This window comes from Astyanax mexicanus, chromosome 9 (genome assembly GCF_023375975.1).
Source record: "Astyanax mexicanus isolate ESR-SI-001 chromosome 9, AstMex3_surface, whole genome shotgun sequence".
Lineage (NCBI taxonomy): Eukaryota > Metazoa > Chordata > Actinopteri > Characiformes > Acestrorhamphidae > Astyanax > Astyanax mexicanus.
The window spans coordinates 23,465,469-23,483,805 of NC_064416.1; the positions used below are offsets into that span (position 1 = coordinate 23,465,469).

General features: G+C 39.1%; 1 protein-coding gene and 1 non-coding gene across 2 annotated transcripts; both read left to right on the plus strand.

The window, feature by feature from the left end:
• The first annotated feature begins 6,815 nt into the window (after nucleotides 1-6,815).
• trnal-cag (transfer RNA leucine (anticodon CAG)) lies at nucleotides 6,816-6,898 on the plus strand. Its single transcript has one exon. It is a non-coding gene; the product is annotated as a tRNA-Leu (tRNA).
• A 427-nt stretch (nucleotides 6,899-7,325) lies between these two features.
• Nucleotides 7,326-17,808, plus strand: LOC103032250 (plasmolipin). Its single transcript, XM_007249169.4, has 4 exons — nucleotides 7,326-7,719; nucleotides 10,086-10,259; nucleotides 11,791-11,910; nucleotides 16,831-17,808. The coding sequence occupies exons 1-4, from the start codon at nucleotides 7,582-7,584 to the stop codon at nucleotides 16,936-16,938; spliced, it is 540 nt and encodes a 179-aa protein (XP_007249231.2). The 5' UTR covers nucleotides 7,326-7,581; the 3' UTR covers nucleotides 16,939-17,808.
• Nucleotides 17,809-18,337: the final 529 nt, after the last annotated feature.

An 18,337-nucleotide genomic window follows, 5' to 3' on the forward strand; every position in this document is an offset into this window, starting at 1 on the left:
CATCATCACTCAAGTCAGGGGAGTCGTTTGTAACAAAACAGTTAGCGTTCTCCTCCAGGTGTGTTCTGCTACCCTCCCTTTAGTTAGGCTGATATTGTCAGACCTGCTGGAGTAGTTAGAACCTCACTCTGATAATGTTGCATTGTCTCTTTCCATAAATCCAGTCAGAACGTTTTTCACTTTACTGTCCAGCCTGATACAGGTGGAAGTCAGGCTTCCCTGTCACCCACCACAGACCATCTGCCCACCACCCAGTTTATGCTACCTGCCTCAGACTAGTTGCTAAACCCTCCACTATTCACTATACTAAAGTTTACATGAACTTTTAAATTGCTTTCATTGCTGATGTGGCTATTTACCAGAATATATTATAAGACCTTTACACTATACATGTGGATGTATAGTGACTTTTATCATTCATTTATAATTAATCTGACCAGAGGAGAATGGGTCCTCCTTATAGGTGAGCTTTGGTTCCTCCCAATGTTTCTTCCTCTAGCTCTAAAGAGAGATTCCTTGCTGCTCACTGACTGGGTTCTATATTCTTTATTTTATTTTTTATTTGAATTTTGTCTTGCTTCCAGATTTCTGTAAAGCTGCTTTGCAACAACACCAGCTGTAAAATGCAAGTGTGTAAACACATTTGATTTAATTCGATTTGATTTTCTGGCATGATTTACTCATCAAATTCTTTATTACCTTGGGTGAGGAAGTCTATTCAACTAAAAGCAGCTGAAGATACTCAAGCTTGTTAAGCAGGTTAATCAGCTTAGCTTTTTTACCAGCATAGGTTATGTTTTTGTTTGATTTTGATGGTTTAGTATAAAACCAAGCTGGTTAAACATACCCTGCTTGGCCAACAAAAAAAAAACTCGGCACCAAAAAAAAGGTCACACACTCTAACATTTTGTTGGACTGCCTTTAGCTTTGGTTGCGGCACATATTCACTGTGGCATTGTTTCGATAAGCTTCTGCAATGTCACAAGATTTATTTCAATCCAGTGTTGCATTCATTTTTCACCAAGATCTTGCTTTGATGATGGATGGTAGAATCTGAAAGCTGTGCAAAGCCTTAATAGCATGGCCAATCCATGTGTGAAAATGATCTCGTGCTCCCTGAACCACTGTTTCATAATTCCAGCCCCATGAATCCTGGCATTGTCATCTTAGAATATGCCTGTGCCATTAGGAAGGAAAAAATCCATTGATGGAATAACATGGTCTATATTCAATATATTAATGTAGTCAGCTGACATCTTTCTTTTAGCACATACTGTTGCTGAACCTAGACCTGACCAACTGCATCATCAACCCCAGATCAAGTGGCGACTTTTTGTTGGCAAGGCAGTGTATGACCAAGCAACACTATCATGACCAAATTCAATGCAGTTCTTTTAAAATGAGCCACTAGGGGTCTGTATTGGGCCAAATATACGTTCTCGGTTGTGTGCGTTACTTATCTACACTTCAGTTATTTAATTCTACATTCCTGTAAAAAGAAAGTGGTATTTTTCATTTAGAGTCTTTTGTCGCTAAACAGTGACATGGAACCAGACTAGAAAAAGAACAGGTATTTTTGTATTATATATTTCTAAACGCTCCCTGATGGCTGCTGCACTACAATAACGTTACATGGATCCCAGGTGATTTTGTAAGCAAGTCTAATGTCTAAGGCAGTTGGTATAAACTGGGTAGGTTAGCTATCTAACAAGGTTTCTGAACCGAGCCTTCATCCTGTAGTATTCTCTATATTGTAGAACCAAATTAAAGATGGATAATTGTACACATTTTGGAACATAAAGTTTATGTGATATCTCCAGTTAGCGGTTTAACGCTTAAAGAGTAACTGTTTATTTTACCTTGAGTGTATTGACAAATATCTTTCAATAATGATTCCCTTTTGACGTATCAACCAGATACGTCACGCTAAATCAGTGCATCTTTACAGTTGGGGTTGGATCTTTGCCTGCCGGGAGACGGGCGGCAGTGGTGGGTCTGCGTGACGTCACCCGCCAGCCACTTTTTCATCGACCCGGCAGTGCCAGGCACGTACCCGGCAGTACTAAAAACTGTCAGGGAGCTTCCTGACAGTACGCCGGCACTACTAAAAACTGTCAGGGGGCTAACTGACAGTACGCCGGCAGTTTTAAAAACTGTCAGGGAGCTTCCTGACAGTACGCCGGCACTACTAAAAACTGTCAGAGAGCTTCCTGACAGTACGCCGGCAGTATTAAAAACTGCCAGGGAGCTTGCTGACAGTACGCCGGCACTATTAAAAACTGTCAGGGAGCTTCCTGACAGTATGCCGGCACTATTAAAAACTGTCAGGGAGCTTCCTGACAGTATGCCGGCACTATTAAAAACTGTCAGGGAGCTAGCTGACAGTACGCCGGCAGTTTTAAAAACTGTCAGGGAGCTTCCTGACAGTACCCCGGCACTACTAAAAACTGTCAGGGAGCTTCCTGACAGTACGCCGGCACTACTAAAAACTGTCAGAGAGCTTCCTGACAGTACGCCGGCAGTATTAAAAACTGCCAGGGAGCTTGCTGACAGTACGCCGGCACTATTAAAAACTGTCAGGGAGCTTCCTGACAGTACGCCGGCAGTATTAAAAACTGCCAGGGAGCTAGCTGACAGTATGCTGGCACTATTAAAAACTGTCAGGTAGCTTCCTGACAGTATGCCGGCACTACTAAAAACTGTCAGGGAGCTTCCTGACAGTACGCCGGCAGTATTAAAAACTGCCAGGGAGCTAGCTGACAGTACGCCGGCACTATTAAAAACTGTCAGGGAGCTTCCTGACAGTACGCCGGCAGTATTAAAAACTGCCAGGGAGCTAGCTGACAGTACGCCGGCACTACTAAAAACTGTCAGGGAGCTTCCTGACAGTACGCCGGCAGTATTAAAAACTGCCAGGGAGCTAGCTGACAGTACGCCGGCACTATTAAAAACTGTCAGGGAGCTTCCTGACAGTACGCCGGCAGTATTAAAAACTGCCAGGGAGCTAGCTGACAGTACGCCGGCACTATTAAAAACTGTCAGGGAGCTTCCTGACAGTACGCCGGCAGTATTAAAAACTGCCAGGGAGCTAGCTGACAGTATGCTGGCACTATTAAAAACTGTCAGGTAGCTTCCTGACAGTATGCCGGCACTACTAAAAACTGTCAGGGAGCTTCCTGACAGTACGCCGGCAGTATTAAAAACTGCCAGGGAGCTAGCTGACAGTACGCCGGCAGTTTTAAAAACTGTCAGGGAGCTTCCTGACAGTACCCCGGCACTACTAAAAACTGTCAGGGAGCTTCCTGACAGTACGCCGGCACTACTAAAAACTGTCAGAGAGCTTCCTGACAGTACGCCGGCAGTATTAAAAACTGCCAGGGAGCTTGCTGACAGTACGCCGGCACTATTAAAAACTGTCAGGGAGCTTCCTGACAGTACGCCGGCAGTATTAAAAACTGCCAGGGAGCTAGCTGACAGTATGCTGGCACTATTAAAAACTGTCAGGTAGCTTCCTGACAGTATGCCGGCACTACTAAAAACTGTCAGGGAGCTTCCTGACAGTACGCCGGCAGTATTAAAAACTGCCAGGGAGCTAGCTGACAGTACGCCGGCACTATTAAAAACTGTCAGGGAGCTTCCTGACAGTACGCCGGCAGTATTAAAAACTGCCAGGGAGCTAGCTGACAGTACGCCGGCACTACTAAAAACTGTCAGGGAGCTTCCTGACAGTACGCCGGCAGTATTAAAAACTGCCAGGGAGCTAGCTGACAGTACGCCGGCACTATTAAAAACTGTCAGGGAGCTTCCTGACAGTACGCCGGCAGTATTAAAAACTGCCAGGGAGCTAGCTGACAGTACGCCGGCACTATTAAAAACTGTCAGGGAGCTTCCTGACAGTACGCCGGCAGTATTAAAAACTGCCAGGGAGCTAGCTGACAGTACGCCGGCACTATTAAAAACTGTCAGGGAGCTTCCTGACAGTACGCCGGCAGTATTAAAAACTGCCAGGGAGCTAGCTGACAGTACGCCGGCACTACTAAAAACTGTCAGGGAGCTTCCTGACAGTACGCCGGCAGTATTAAAAACTGCCAGGGAGCTAGCTGACAGTACGCCGGCACTATTAAAAACTGTCAGGGAGCTTCCTGACAGTACGCCGGCAGTATTAAAAACTGCCAGGGAGCTAGCTGACAGTACGCCGGCACTATTAAAAACTGTCAGGGAGCTTCCTGACAGTACGCCGGCAGTATTAAAAACTGCCAGGGAGCTAGCTGACAGTATGCTGGCACTATTAAAAACTGTCAGGTAGCTTCCTGACAGTATGCCGGCACTACTAAAAACTGTCAGGGAGCTTCCTGACAGTACGCCGGCAGTATTAAAAACTGCCAGGGAGCTAGCTGACAGTACGCCGGCACTATTAAAAACTGTCAGGGAGCTTCCTGACAGTACGCCGGCAGTATTAAAAACTGCCAGGGAGCTAGCTGACAGTACGCCGGCACTACTAAAAACTGTCAGGGAGCTTCCTGACAGTACGCCGGCAGTATTAAAAACTGCCAGGGAGCTAGCTGACAGTACGCCGGCACTATTAAAAACTGTCAGGGAGCTTCCTGACAGTACGCCGGCAGTATTAAAAACTGCCAGGGAGCTAGCTGACAGTACGCCGGCACTATTAAAAACTGTCAGGGAGCTTCCTGACAGTACGCCGGCAGTATTAAAAACTGCCAGGGAGCTAGCTGACAGTATGCTGGCACTATTAAAAACTGTCAGGTAGCTTCCTGACAGTACGCCGGCACTATTAAAAACTGTCAGGGAGCTTGCTGACAGTAAGCCGGCAGTTTTAAAAACTGTCAGGGAGCCTGCTGACAGTACGCCGGCAGTTTTAAAAACTGTCAAGGAGCTAGCCTAGGATGGACTCTTTCATATGGGAGTGGACCTGTTTTGGCATTATGGAAAAATCATGAGAAATTTAATTTTAAGCATAAATAATAAAAATAAATAAATAATATAAAATAAACAATACAGTGAATTTTTCCCAAACTTGCAGGAGTCATAGCCTAGGACAGACTCTTTCAAATTGTAGAGATCATGAGATCATGAGAAATTTAATTTTAAACATGAATAAAATAATAATAATAATAATAATAATAATAATAATAATGATAATAATAATATAAAATAAACAATACAGTGAAATTTGCCGAAACTTGCAGAGGTGATAGCCTATGTTTTGGCATCAAATGCTGAAAGTGGAACTGTTTTGGTATTATGGGAAAATCATGAGAAATTAAATTTTAAGCATAAAAAATAAATAAATTAATATAAAATAAACAATACAGTGAAATTTGCCCAAACTTGCAGGAGTCAAAGCCTAGGACAGACTCGTTCAAATGGTAATGGAACTGTTTTGGCATTATGGGAAAATCATGAGAAATGTCATTTTAAGCATAAAAAAAAAAAAAAAATTATATAAAATAAACAAAACAGTGAAATTTGCCCAAATATGCAGGAGTCATGGTAGTGGATCTATTTTGGCATTATGGGAAAATCATGAGAAATTTAATTTTAAACAAGAATAAAAAAACAATAATAATAATAATAATAATAATAATAATAATAATAATAATAATAATAATAATATAAAATAAAAAATACAGTGAAATTTGCCCAAACTTGCAGAGGTGACAGCCTATGTTGTACTATTTCAAATGGTAGTGGACCAGTTTTGGCATTATGGGAAAATCATGAAAAATTTTATTTTAAACACGCATACAATTTTTTTATTAATATAAAATAAACCATACAGTGAAAATTGCCCACACTTGCAGAAGTGATAGTCTAGGATGGACTCTTTTACAAGGTACTGGATCTGTTTTGGTTTTTTGGGAAACTCATGAGAAATTTAATTTGAAGCATGGATTGAAAAAAGTAATATTAATATAAAACTCTCTCTCTCTCTCTCTCTCTCTTAAACACTGATGGGATATTATATCAAATAGATAATGTACTGCACAAAATATACAGTGAGGTGAGTTATTTTAATCCGTTTTTTCTCGTTTCTGGGCTTAATGTATGTCTGAATTAATATAATAGACTGAAACGTGTCGGTCTCCCGTTCTCTGTGTTTTTTAAGCGTGCTGTTTACCGTAAAATCGCACGTATACGCGCATCTAAACTTAAAGCGCGGATGACTTGACTGAGAATTTCCGAAGCGCGGATAGCTTGACTCCGGTCTTACTGTCAGCTAGCCCCCTGACAGTTTTTAGTAGTGCCGGCGTACTGTCAGGAAGCTACCTGACAGTTTTTAGTACTGCCGGGTACGTGCCTGACACTGCCGGGTCGATGAAAAAGTGGCTGGCGGGTGACGTCACGAAGACCCACCACTGCCGCCCGTCTCCCGGCAGGCAGAGATCCAACCCCCTCTCCATCTTTAACCAGTATTTGTATGATTTTTGGATAATAAACTATAAAACTGTAGAGTAACCCCATCACCACGGGGTTACATTTCCTCATTTTCCTCTAAACGTGAAGTAAGCGGTCGTGATAATTTAGCTAATGAAGTTAACTTTGTTAGTTAGCTACAAAATCCCTGAAGGTGGATAACTTCGCTCGTATTGTAAGTTTGCTTAGCTAGCTAGGGTTAACTAGCTATCTAGTTAGAACGCTAAATCTTATAGGTTAGCTTAACAAGCGTGTTTTACTCAGAAAATCAAGGAAAAATAATCAGAAAGTTAGATTAGACTTACGTATAGCTAGCTAATGTTTGAGCGCATAATAAGTGTTATGTTTAAATGACGCGAATGGCGACGCATGCGCAGGTAGTCAGGATGGCCGAGCGGTCTAAGGCGCTGCGTTCAGGTCGCAGTCTCCTCTGGAGGCGTGGGTTCGAATCCCACTTCTGACAGCATTTTTCGTTGTATCTATCTATCAAAACCTTATTGTCATTTTGGTTTCATATGTTGCAACAATTTATCATTTGAAAAAAGAACAAAAAATAAAGAAAACTGAGAATGTGAGTGGTCATTTGTTATTGGCTGCAGCATAACTAAGTGTGTGAGTCTGAAAAAAACAATTGGCGAACTGTCATAGACACATTATAGTAATATTTTAAAAGTGTACATAAGGGACAGTTTTTATATATTACCTTTACATGAACTGGAGTGAAGAACAGTTTACGTTAGTCACATACAGTCATAAAAAATGGTGTAATAATTATAAAATTAGGACACTTACTAAATATGTCCAGCATTAGTTATTACTTCACTGATTGTTTATTCTTTATCATTCTTTTATCTATTTTCAGGCAACTGCTCCCTCCCTTCAATAGTCATGTGAGGAAGTTATTTATTACCTCAGATGAGCCCTGCCTACATGGACAAACATCATGTATGAAGAAGTAGGACTGGCTAATGAGAGAGAGAGAGATTGAGAGAGAGAGGTATCATACTGCAGCTGTCTGTTTGGATAGAGTTACTAGGCAGTGCTCACACCTGCATTGGCTAGAGCTGTGTGTCTTCACCTGGTTCTTCACCTTTTTAACTCAAAGGATTTTTTCTTTTGCACAACTTCTGTGTGTTGGGAATAGAAATGGCAGATTTTCCTGGGAAGGTAAACACTGAGACAAGCTCACCCCAGGCTCAAGCAGCATCATGGCAACTAATGAATGTATCTATGAACTTGAACTTCATCAAGACCATTCCTGGGATCCTCTTAATTGCAGAGATTGTGAGTTGTGAAAAAAAAACTTAATACCATTGTCAACATGATGAAAATGTATTGATTTCCTTTGTTGTCTTTAGCTTTCATTTTTTTCATTCTTGACGCTCTCACATTTACACTTTCTTCTTTGTCTATGTATCTGTCTATCTGCCCCTGTTTGCCATCTGGCTCGGGGGCATGCATGGCTGATCTCCCCAATGGCTTGGCCAGTCATCAGAGAATTTGAAGATCAGTATGACATAGGAGTTAGAGGAGGGATGGATAAATAGTTTAGGGTTTGCATTTTTTGGTACAAGCACGTATCTGCATAACACATGAACATGAAGGGTTTAAGCCTAGTTTTGAATGGAGATTTTTCATTAAAAGAAAAAGTTAATCTAGGACTAGGCCTAGTCTGGAAAACCGACCCATACAGATTGTTTTCAGGACTTACCCCTATACAGATTATACAGTGTTAAATTAAGTTATCAATAAGAGTCTATTTCCCAGACAGGGGTAAACTAAGATTAGTACATTTACTGTGTAGGGTATGAATAGAAAAGTCTCGTAAAATGTTGCAAACACAATTTACATAGTACATTTATAGAACATTAAACTAAAACGAGCTTTCCAAGTAAATACAGTAACTTACAGTATCATATATTTGCATAAATACAAATAACAAGTGCAAATAAGATACGTCCATGTAGCATGTAGGCTAATGTTTGCCCACAACTTAGCTAATCAGCTAATATGAAAATGCTAACTTATCTTTTATTTCTATGGCATTTATACTAATATATTGATGAATCTGTGCATAAACATGGCTGTTTTTAATATTTTTATGGACAATATTGGAATATCGCATGTTTTTTTTAGGGAGGATAAGTTGTAAAACTAGCCCTGCTCCTACTTGTATGCTTGCTTTATTACAACACTAATAGGAGGATTGCTTTAATATTTGTTCCAATTCTGTGCCTTAAATTCACACTACAGTACAAGCACAGGCTCGGACCTGCTGGATTTTTTGGGCCCAATCTAAGCTTTAATGTAAATCCATACATTCAGTTTTATTATTTTTTTAAATCATAGACTTTAAAACAAACAAACCAGTATAAAAAGTGTGATTGACAAACAATATTTGGTTTATTATTATTCTCTTTTTCACATGAACAAAGACCATTTGTGCTGTAGAGCCTGCTGTAGACGTTTTTGTTACACCTTGAGTAATCACAGCCCATCCCTGAGTAAACTGTAGACTCCATTGTCTCATTCTAGTTTCCTAGCTGTACCATATCGAACCATGTGCACATCGGTACACTTTTTAGCGATTCAGAATTTTAAAAAAGTATATTTTTACCTTCTAAGTAATTCAAGTATATTACTTGGAGTTGTTTAAAGTGCTAATCCTTGTATTTGGGAATTTGATGGTCTAGTGACCACTTGGGTAAGAATGTCTAATTTCACAGATCATGTAAAAGAGTACTTTTTATGCAGGTTAATGTAAATAAATTGCTGTGCAAAATTCTGTTTTTGAGTATATTGTTTTGTTCATTTTGTTTATTCTGAAATACTGTCAAAAGGTCTAAGAATAAATATATTAAACATTGCAGGGATGGTTGTGCCAGGACACGTAATTGGAATACTTTGTCCCTTCCGAAATCAGAATCCTAGTGCTTTACATTTAAAATAAATAATCGTAGGTACTGCTGCATTAAAGATGACTATGTTGCTTGTGCTTCAAGGTATAATTCTTTGACCTCTCACAGAATGATCTGAATCATAAAAGAAAAGTCTAATCTAATCTGGCTTTAATAAATCAGTATCAGTTGGAAACCACACCTAGTGACCTAACTAAGTGACAGGAACTAAGTAATCTGTCTCAGTACAGATATGTTGTCTGAGTATTCCTGCTCTTCTTCAGTTTCATTTCTTTCCTAAACCTGTTTGTTGTCCTGTTTGCAGGCACTCAGGTGTCATGCCCTTTGGATATGGAATCATGCCCTGCACAGAAATCTGAGACCATTCATAGATAAATAATAGATTCAGCCAAATGCCCTGCATTGTACTAAAGAGTGATATTGCTAACACTTCACTTGCAAGCAATATACCTGAGGAGACAATAACTGTCAGATCAAGATCTACAATAGGTCAGGTCACTAGTGGTGGGGTTAGCTTTGTAATGAATGTGTCAAGGGGCGTGGGAACTTAGTCTCGGAGGTTTAGATAAGTCCACCAAATTCCAAAACTGCAGTAATCAGCCTGATGGTATTCATATGATCTCTACACTCCTACTCCTTAGATAAATATATTTGTGCCAACTAAAATATTTAGTATTTAGTAAAATATTTAATATTTAGTATATTTTTCATGTTTGTCACTTCTTTCTGCAGGTTGTAGGCTTGTTGGTATGGGCCCTTATCGCTAGTGTTGTCTACCAGGCGGTCCCTGCCTATGGGTGGGTGATGTTTGTGAGTGTGACGCTGTGGATTCTCTCTATCGTTCTGTTCATCATGCTGTTTCTGAACTTGCAGCAGAAATTAACATCTGTGCCCTGGCCTTTAGTGGTGAGTAACCTTGACACTGCATCTAATATGTCTGATTAAACCATATATACATAAATACTTAGTGCAGTTTTTCTACCATATACGGTACGAGTCAAAAGTTTAACCACACTTTCTCATTCAATGTTTATTTATTTATTTATTTTCTACATTGAAAAATAATATTGAAGTATGAAGGAGTATGTGTCGAATCATGTAGTACATTTAAAAGTGTTAAACCAAAATACTCTGTAAAGCATTTCGGTGTCTCTTGTCTGGAGTGTTGTTAACTTGTGGTTTCTGAGGCTGGTAACTCTGATGAACTTACCCTGTGCAACTGAGGGAACGATGTGTCTTCCTTTTTTGGGGCGGTCCTGATGAGAGCCAGTTTCATTATAACTTTTTTTATGGTCTTCATTTCTTAGTATTTTTTTACTTAGTTGTGAAGTTCTTGCCATAATATGAATGAGAACATTACTCAAATAAGGCTATTCACTCTATACCATCTCTACCTCTTCACAACTTTACAACTGATGCTCTCAAACACATTAAGAGACAAAATGTTTAAGTATAATTAACTCTTGACAAGTTCAGCACACCTGTTAACTGAAAGCCATTCCAGAAAGCTGACTGAGAAAATGCCAAGAGTTGCAAAGCTGACATCTAAGCAAGAGGCGTATAAAACATATTCTGGTTTGTTTAACACTTTTTGTATATTAAGTAATTGATTCCATGTTTTGTCTTTATCATTTGTAATACTTTAGTATTAATTCACAATGCAGAAAATAAAAAAAACGAAGATGTGTCCAGATATTTGACTGGTCAGGTAAACGTTTTAGTACACCTTAAATATTGTCATTTTTATTGACCTTTAAGCACTTCAGGGTCCGACTTCATAAGGTGCCAGAGCTTTTAAAGAAAGAAATAAGTAGGAAAAATAAAGAAAAGCTGTAAAAAGGACCAATTCCAGTTGGTCTGCAACAATGGAAATTAAAATACTTTAAATAAGCTGATGCAACAATTTTAAACCTTTTATCTATATGCAAGCATTTTTTGGAACAGATTGTGCTACTGCACTCTCTTCTGCAGTATTTACACAACACTGCATGCTCAGATTGCTATTGTGAGGACTAAATAAAGACACTGATAGAGGATTCTAACTCTGAATAGTGGAGCTTAAAAATGAAAATGAAAGAAAATACCCCAGCAAGTAACGGGTGAGGGGGCCTAAGTTTCAGGCTATGTCCTGAACATGGCCACCATTTTGAAAGCTGCAAAATAAAAAGGTGTCCTGTGACATTTAACTAACCTTCTACATCATTCTGCTGATGTGCTGCACCTGATTCATCCTTTTTATTCATTACATTTTAAAACTTATGTTTAAATGTCATTTTGTTGACAGTTTTTGTGGAAACTGGACGAATACTGTTGCTTATGCAGGAAACCATTGAAAAACATCTTAAAGGGAAAATTCTATGAAAATAAACTGATGAAGCATTCTATCAGAGAAATCGAGATGTTGTTGTCTAACCTCCCTTTTGTTTACTCCCCACAGCTGTTGGTGTTTTACGGTGTAGCGACCATCCTGTATCTCACTGCCTTTATTGCCAATGCTGCTTCAGTCACTCAATATAGATATCTTCCTTACCACTATAATCATATGGCAGCTGCTGCGGTGAGTGATGGCATGTTCACTTAATCACAGAAACACACACACACACACACACACACACACAAATATGTAAACAGAGTTCTTTAACATTCAAGAACCGGTCAGATGAATCTAAAGCTGTCCAAACACACACAGTATTTGTGACCTCTGTGTTGGCTACATCCTATAAAAAAGAAGTAGAATGTTTTTCACTTTTACTTTGATTTTTTTAAATTGCTGTGAGTATGAACCCAAGATATTGCTTGTTATATCCAGTCATCTTAATTTCATTTGTTAATATACATCCATTCCCGCACCTGCAGCAGATTGCAAAAAAGGTTGGGAGGGAGGAGGTTTATGGCTAGGAATATTTTATCTCATTACCTAGGTACTGAGGTAAAAAACAAGTAATGATAATGATTTGAAACAGGTGATGTGTACGGTGGCCGAGAAAGCCCAGCGCAGTGCAAATTGAAAAGCGCTGCAAAAGCACAAAACACATCCATCAAAATTACAACACAGGCGCAGCAAATAGAAAAACGCGCTGCAAAAAGAAAAACGCGCTGCAAATAGAACCACAACACAACGGAAGTGAGTCACAACACAACGGAATTTTCCCGGGGGACCTTAAAAGATACTGTAACAGCTGTATACAAAGGACAATAAGTGGCAAACAAGCTTCTGAAAAGTAAGTTATGTTTATTACCTGTGATTACCACGGTTGTGTGCATATTATTAAAAGTTCTGCTTCACAAAACGCCTTGTTTGCCACTTATTGTCCTTTGTACACATAGTGAAGTCGTTACTGAAGACGCAGCTTAGCTGGTACAGTAAGGTCCCCCGGGAAAATTCCGTTGTGTTGTGACTCACTTCCGTTGTGTTGTGGTTCTATTTGCAGCGCGTTTTTCTAGTTGCAGCGCGTTTTTCTATTTGCTGCGCCTGTGTTGTAATTTTGATGGATGTGTTTTGTGCTTTTGCAGCGCTTTTCAATTTGCACTGCGTTGGGCTTTCTCGGCCACCGTAGAGGAGGATGTGAACAGGTGATTATAATTTTGTTTTGGTACAAAAGCACTAACCATTAAGTATTTGAGTCGCAAAGCTTTTAAAACTACTGTGCTAAACAAAAGCTTCATTTTAACCATGGCCAAAAGTGGTGTTGTTAGTTTTGCTAGTAATCCAGATCTTTTTTGGTAAGAAATTAATGCCATGTGCTCTGGACCCACTCAGACTGTTATCAACAAGTTCAAATGTCTGGGTCTATTATGGTATGGGGTTTTGTCAGTACAATTGGGCTCCAGTAATTGGGCTCCAGTAAAAAGCGCAAACCTTGTCAGAATAAGGGCCTTGAATGACCAGACTACAATTCCCCTATATAAAAGACTATAGGAGGCTTCCTAACACACTTTACTTGCTTTCATGAGTTTTGTTCTGCAACGGTAATCCTTCACACAGACACATATTAGAATACCTCACTGTGGGGTGTAACTAAGAGAGCTTTGTGTGCGCTCCTGAAGTGCAGGCAGGCTTATCTGTTGTAGGCGCAGTGATAAATATGACATCATATTGTTCACTTGTGTCAGGTGCAGTGTTGGGAGTAACGGCGTTAAAACTAACGGCGTTACTAACGCCGTTACTTTTTTCAGTAACGAGTAATCTAACTAATTACTATGACTGTAACTATAACGCCGTTGCCATTTCCGACACCCCGTTACTGCACGTTACTTTAGCAGCTCTATGAACTTTTTTTTTTATTTCGCTTTGCCCTGGTTAACCCCTCCTCTGTCCGGTGAACTTGAGCTTCTGGCCGCTGTGCCTGTGGTTTGGCGTGGTGAAGTGAGGCACAATTGTGACGATTTGCGTGCTCTAATCAATTCAGTGATTGCCGTGGACAACCCAAGTTCCGAATTAAGGACGTTAAGCTCTTTTTAGCTGCTCCGGTTTTTGTGGTGCTGCTGCTTTCTATTTTAGAGCTTAGATTCTCTGCCCGAATCCCACCTGACCTGAGGACCGACCCGAAATCAGGCTCCTATTTTTATTTTATATAAAGCTCTGGTGTGATAATCACAATGTTGCTAAGTAACCAATTATTATTGTTCACTAAAGCGAACGAAATAGCGAAAATTGAAAGTGAAAAACATTTGTGTTAACTGAATCTAATAAAAACGGTAATTAAAAGGAAAAACATAACTATCTCGAACTGTATTTTGTGTTTATAAAACTAACTAAAACGAACTGAAATTACAGATAGAATACCCTCATTTTTGTGTTTAATTTATTTATAAGCGCTGTTGTAAAGCGGAGTTGTACAGCGGGAGTTGTTGTGCCGAGCGCGCGCACTCGTGGTCCGTTAGTTCTTGTGTAAAGCGCTCGCGCTAGCAAGCCCACCCTAAAATGAACAGAAAAAATAAAAACAAAATAAAATTAAACTATAATAAAAATGAAAACTGTAATCACGTAGCTCTGGGCGCACGTGAACGCCTCCGCGTTTGACTTGCAGCATTGTGTGTAGCTGTTCTTAAAAATCGTTTAAATTAAATAATAGTTCTATGCTTCTATGTTACAGTGTTAATTAACATAATTCTGATTATATTTCGCTCATTCAATCAGCCCGAAAACAGACAGTTTATGGGGCGGATCGGGTCAGGCTCATAATGACAGTTTATGGTTCGGGCTTGGGCAGAATGTGCACGGGCTCCAGCTGGGTCGGATTTTTTGGGCAGGATCTAAGCTCTATTCTCTTTTGGTGAAGCTGTTATATTAATACCATTTTAACGGGCATTAAATTGTTGTTTTTGTCCATTATTTTGTTTTATATATACATATTTCTTTTGAGTGTGGCTTGGTTTGTTAAATTTCATCCCCAGACGCGTTTTTCCGCTTTTTTCAGTATTACAAGTTTTAGTAATTTTCTTTGGTTGTGTGGAGTTTTATTTTTTTGAAATTCGTTAGATTATATTTTTGTCAACATTTTGGGTTTATTTTCGTTTGTTATTTTTTGTTATTTTTCTAATAATAATAGTAAATGCATAATTGATTTCCTTTTTTTGACGGGCGAATAATAAAAAGTAACGCGATAGTTACTTTTACTGGTAACTAATTACTTTTATAGTGGAGTAACTCCGTTAGTAACTCAGTTACTTTTTTGGAGAAGTAAGGAGTAACTATAACTAATTACTTTTTCAAAGTAACGTGCCCAACTCTGGTCAGGTGACACAGGCACTATGCCCTACATCTCCCTAAACTAAAGCTGAAAGGAATCTGAGGACAGATTTCAAGGGACTTAAACAATAATCCCTTATCTTTACAATGAAGCTCAGTCTTACTTCACATCACAAGTTCTGTAAAGAAGAAGGTAATTCTAGTAGACCATTTACAGGACAGCCACTGTGCCAACTTCAGTGTTTTATCTTTTATTCTTAAAAAGTGTTAAAAGGTGACTTTTGACATACTACACAAAGCAAACAGCTAAGCTTATGGATCAGTATGGGTGAGTTTATGAGGCTTTTAAGATGTTGAGTCAGAGTCCTCTGTTCAGAGTCCATGAGCATGTTATAAATCTGCAATATCCTGTTGGGGAAGAATGCTGCCATCACAGCACTGGCCCCATTGCTCAAAAACAAGGTCAGAAGTGGAATAAGTAACAGAACATCTCCACTTTAGGTTTAGGATGGTGTAGCTTAGAACAAATGGCACGCCTACCACATAATACCACTAATACTAAAGTCTAAAGACACACTGATACACCCTAAATCAGGGGTGTCCAAACTACGGCCCGCGGGCCATTTGCGGCCCGTTTCCTTTTTTGGGAGCGTCCCGCGAGGTATTTTAGAAATAGAATGAAAGTCGGCCCGCTGTTAAGAAGGTTTTTATAATGTGAGATTCAAAGTTTGAACGCTAGGTGTCAGAGTCTAAAAGCGGAGAGGGTGCGGATTTCTATCGCAGAAAAAACGGGGAAAAGAGTCTAAAAGCGGAGAGTGCACGTTTCTAGCGCAGAAAAAATGGGGAAAAGAGTCTAAAAGCGGAGAGGGTGCGGATTTCTAGCGCAGAAAAAACAGTGTAAAGAGTCTAAAAGCGGAGAGGGTGTGCATTTCTAGTGCAGAAAAACGGGCCAAAGAGTCTAAAAGTTGCCGTATTTAAGGAGTTTAATATTAAGAGACATCATGAAATCAAACATCAATTTGAAAAATCTTAGTTTAGACAACACTGTCAAAGATAAAGATAGTAAATCAAGTAAAATGGTGTGTAAATGAAATAATCAGGAAAAAAGTATTATTTAAAGTGGTATATTTCATTATTTGTTTTATTACGGAGTGTGGCCCGTGACTTCAAATATATTTCTCCTTTTGGCCCCCAACAAAAAAAGTTTGGACACCCCTGCCCTAAATCAAACAGCACGATGTGCAACTGGCCAGTGTGCTACAGAATGCTTAAATAGGGCCCCATATCTGTAATCATTTTCATAGTTTTTTTTTTAGACTTACCTATAAAGCTAATTAAGTTTGGTTACAGCTCTTTGAGATATATGCAGCTATCACATGGTTTTGTTCGATTCAATCAACAGCACACTTGATTCAGTAAAATGAAGAATAAGTTTCTCTCAGGTGCCTGTATAATGACTACAAATAATACTGGGCTGCCACACTTTGAATATTGAATAACCACAAGCGAGAGCGTAGCATCAAATTCTGGGCCCTGTACACATTCAATGTCAATGGTTCCCTATCCATGCCAGTACACAAGGAACATGAAAGAAAAAAAAAACATTTTCATGGTCCCCTCTCCGTACTCGACCCCTGTAAGTCCACTATTCCCCCCACTACCACACCCATGACCACAAAAAATAAACACACAGGTCTACATGACTCTAATAGTGCATTTTTAAGATGCAGATGTAATTGTCTAGCTGTAACTTATTCATTATGTTGTTTGCATTCTCTTTTACAGTTTTTTGGCATTGTGGTGACATTAATTTATGGAGCAAGCACCTTCTTTGCATACCTGGAATGGAAGGGTGACGGAGGAAATGCAGCCACTAGCACAGTGCCTGTGTAGCAAGGTGTTATCTTCCTTCACCAGAGACTGTATTCTTTGTGTTAAAAAAGTGACCTGAAGAGGAGTTGGATAACACACTGACACGTTTTGCTCAAGCCTTTGTTCAGCATTATTTGAGACAGGCTGAGCATGGGTATGATTTGAATGTGTAAATGTATGGACTGCAGATTTTATAATGTGTTGTTCTATCATGCTATGCACCTCTGTGGTTTACTTACTTTGTATACAGGCCAGGGAAATAATACATGCTGAAAATTCTGAACTGTTGAATTGCTAAACTGTTGATTATATATGTATTTAAACAGTGAACCTAAAAAAAATGAAGCTTGATGACATTTTTTGTATGTCAATTAAATTACATTTATTTACGCTTACCTTTTTATACAGGTCATATTTACACAGACATCAAAAATCTAATACAAACAAATAGGAAGTACACACTAAATCCAGAGAGGTGGTAGAACATTTGAACCACAGAAAACATCAGCAAAATGGAGCAATTGACTGAAGGGGAGCAGTCCTCCCACTCAGTCCCTGACACATTATACTGTGGCAGAAGTTTGAACACCCTGGCAAAAATTCTGTTACTGTAAAAGTTACATGGGTAGTGATGAACTGATCTCAAAAAGGCATAAAGACTAATAATTCTCAACATTTTCAATGTATATTTTACAACAGGACTGTGTTCTTTTTTATATAATATAGGGAATATTGGGAGCATTTTAGAGCACATTTCAAAGCTTTATATTACATACCCTGACCCCTCAAACCTGCTCGCAACAAACAGAAGCAATTGACTCCTTTAAGCAGCTACGTAGCAATCTTAAAAGAATTCCACAAAGCAGGAAATGACTGAGAAGAAAGCTAAACTTCTGTAAGTAAACATTTCCACAATTTGTAGTGTAATAAAAAAAGCCTGAAGGAAATAAGCACTTGAATGATTACTAATTTAACTACAAAATACCTTCATGAAGATTTAAAAAATGTGGCGGTTTACTGTTCTATTGTGTAGTGACCTTCAACCTTTATAGTAGAACCATTAGAAGATCACTATTTATTGTACCCACAAAATTTGTTTCGGAAATGATCAAAAAGAACATCCAAACAGGCTTGAGGCACTTTAAAAGGTGCATGCAAGAAAAAAATCCTACAGAGCACAGACTGAATGCTACTACAGAAGCATTTAGAAGCTATGATACACTCAACTGAGGGTGTTACAAAGTTTTCATCAGGCTTTTTTTTCCGCAAATGTAAAGATGGAAATCAAATGAATCTTGCTTAAAATTTTTAAATATATGTGTATTATTATCATGTTCTGGAAGTCTGGATTTTTTTTCTCTTTATTACCGTTCACAGTAATAAAACTTTTGTTCATGGGTGGCCAAATGTTTACATGAAA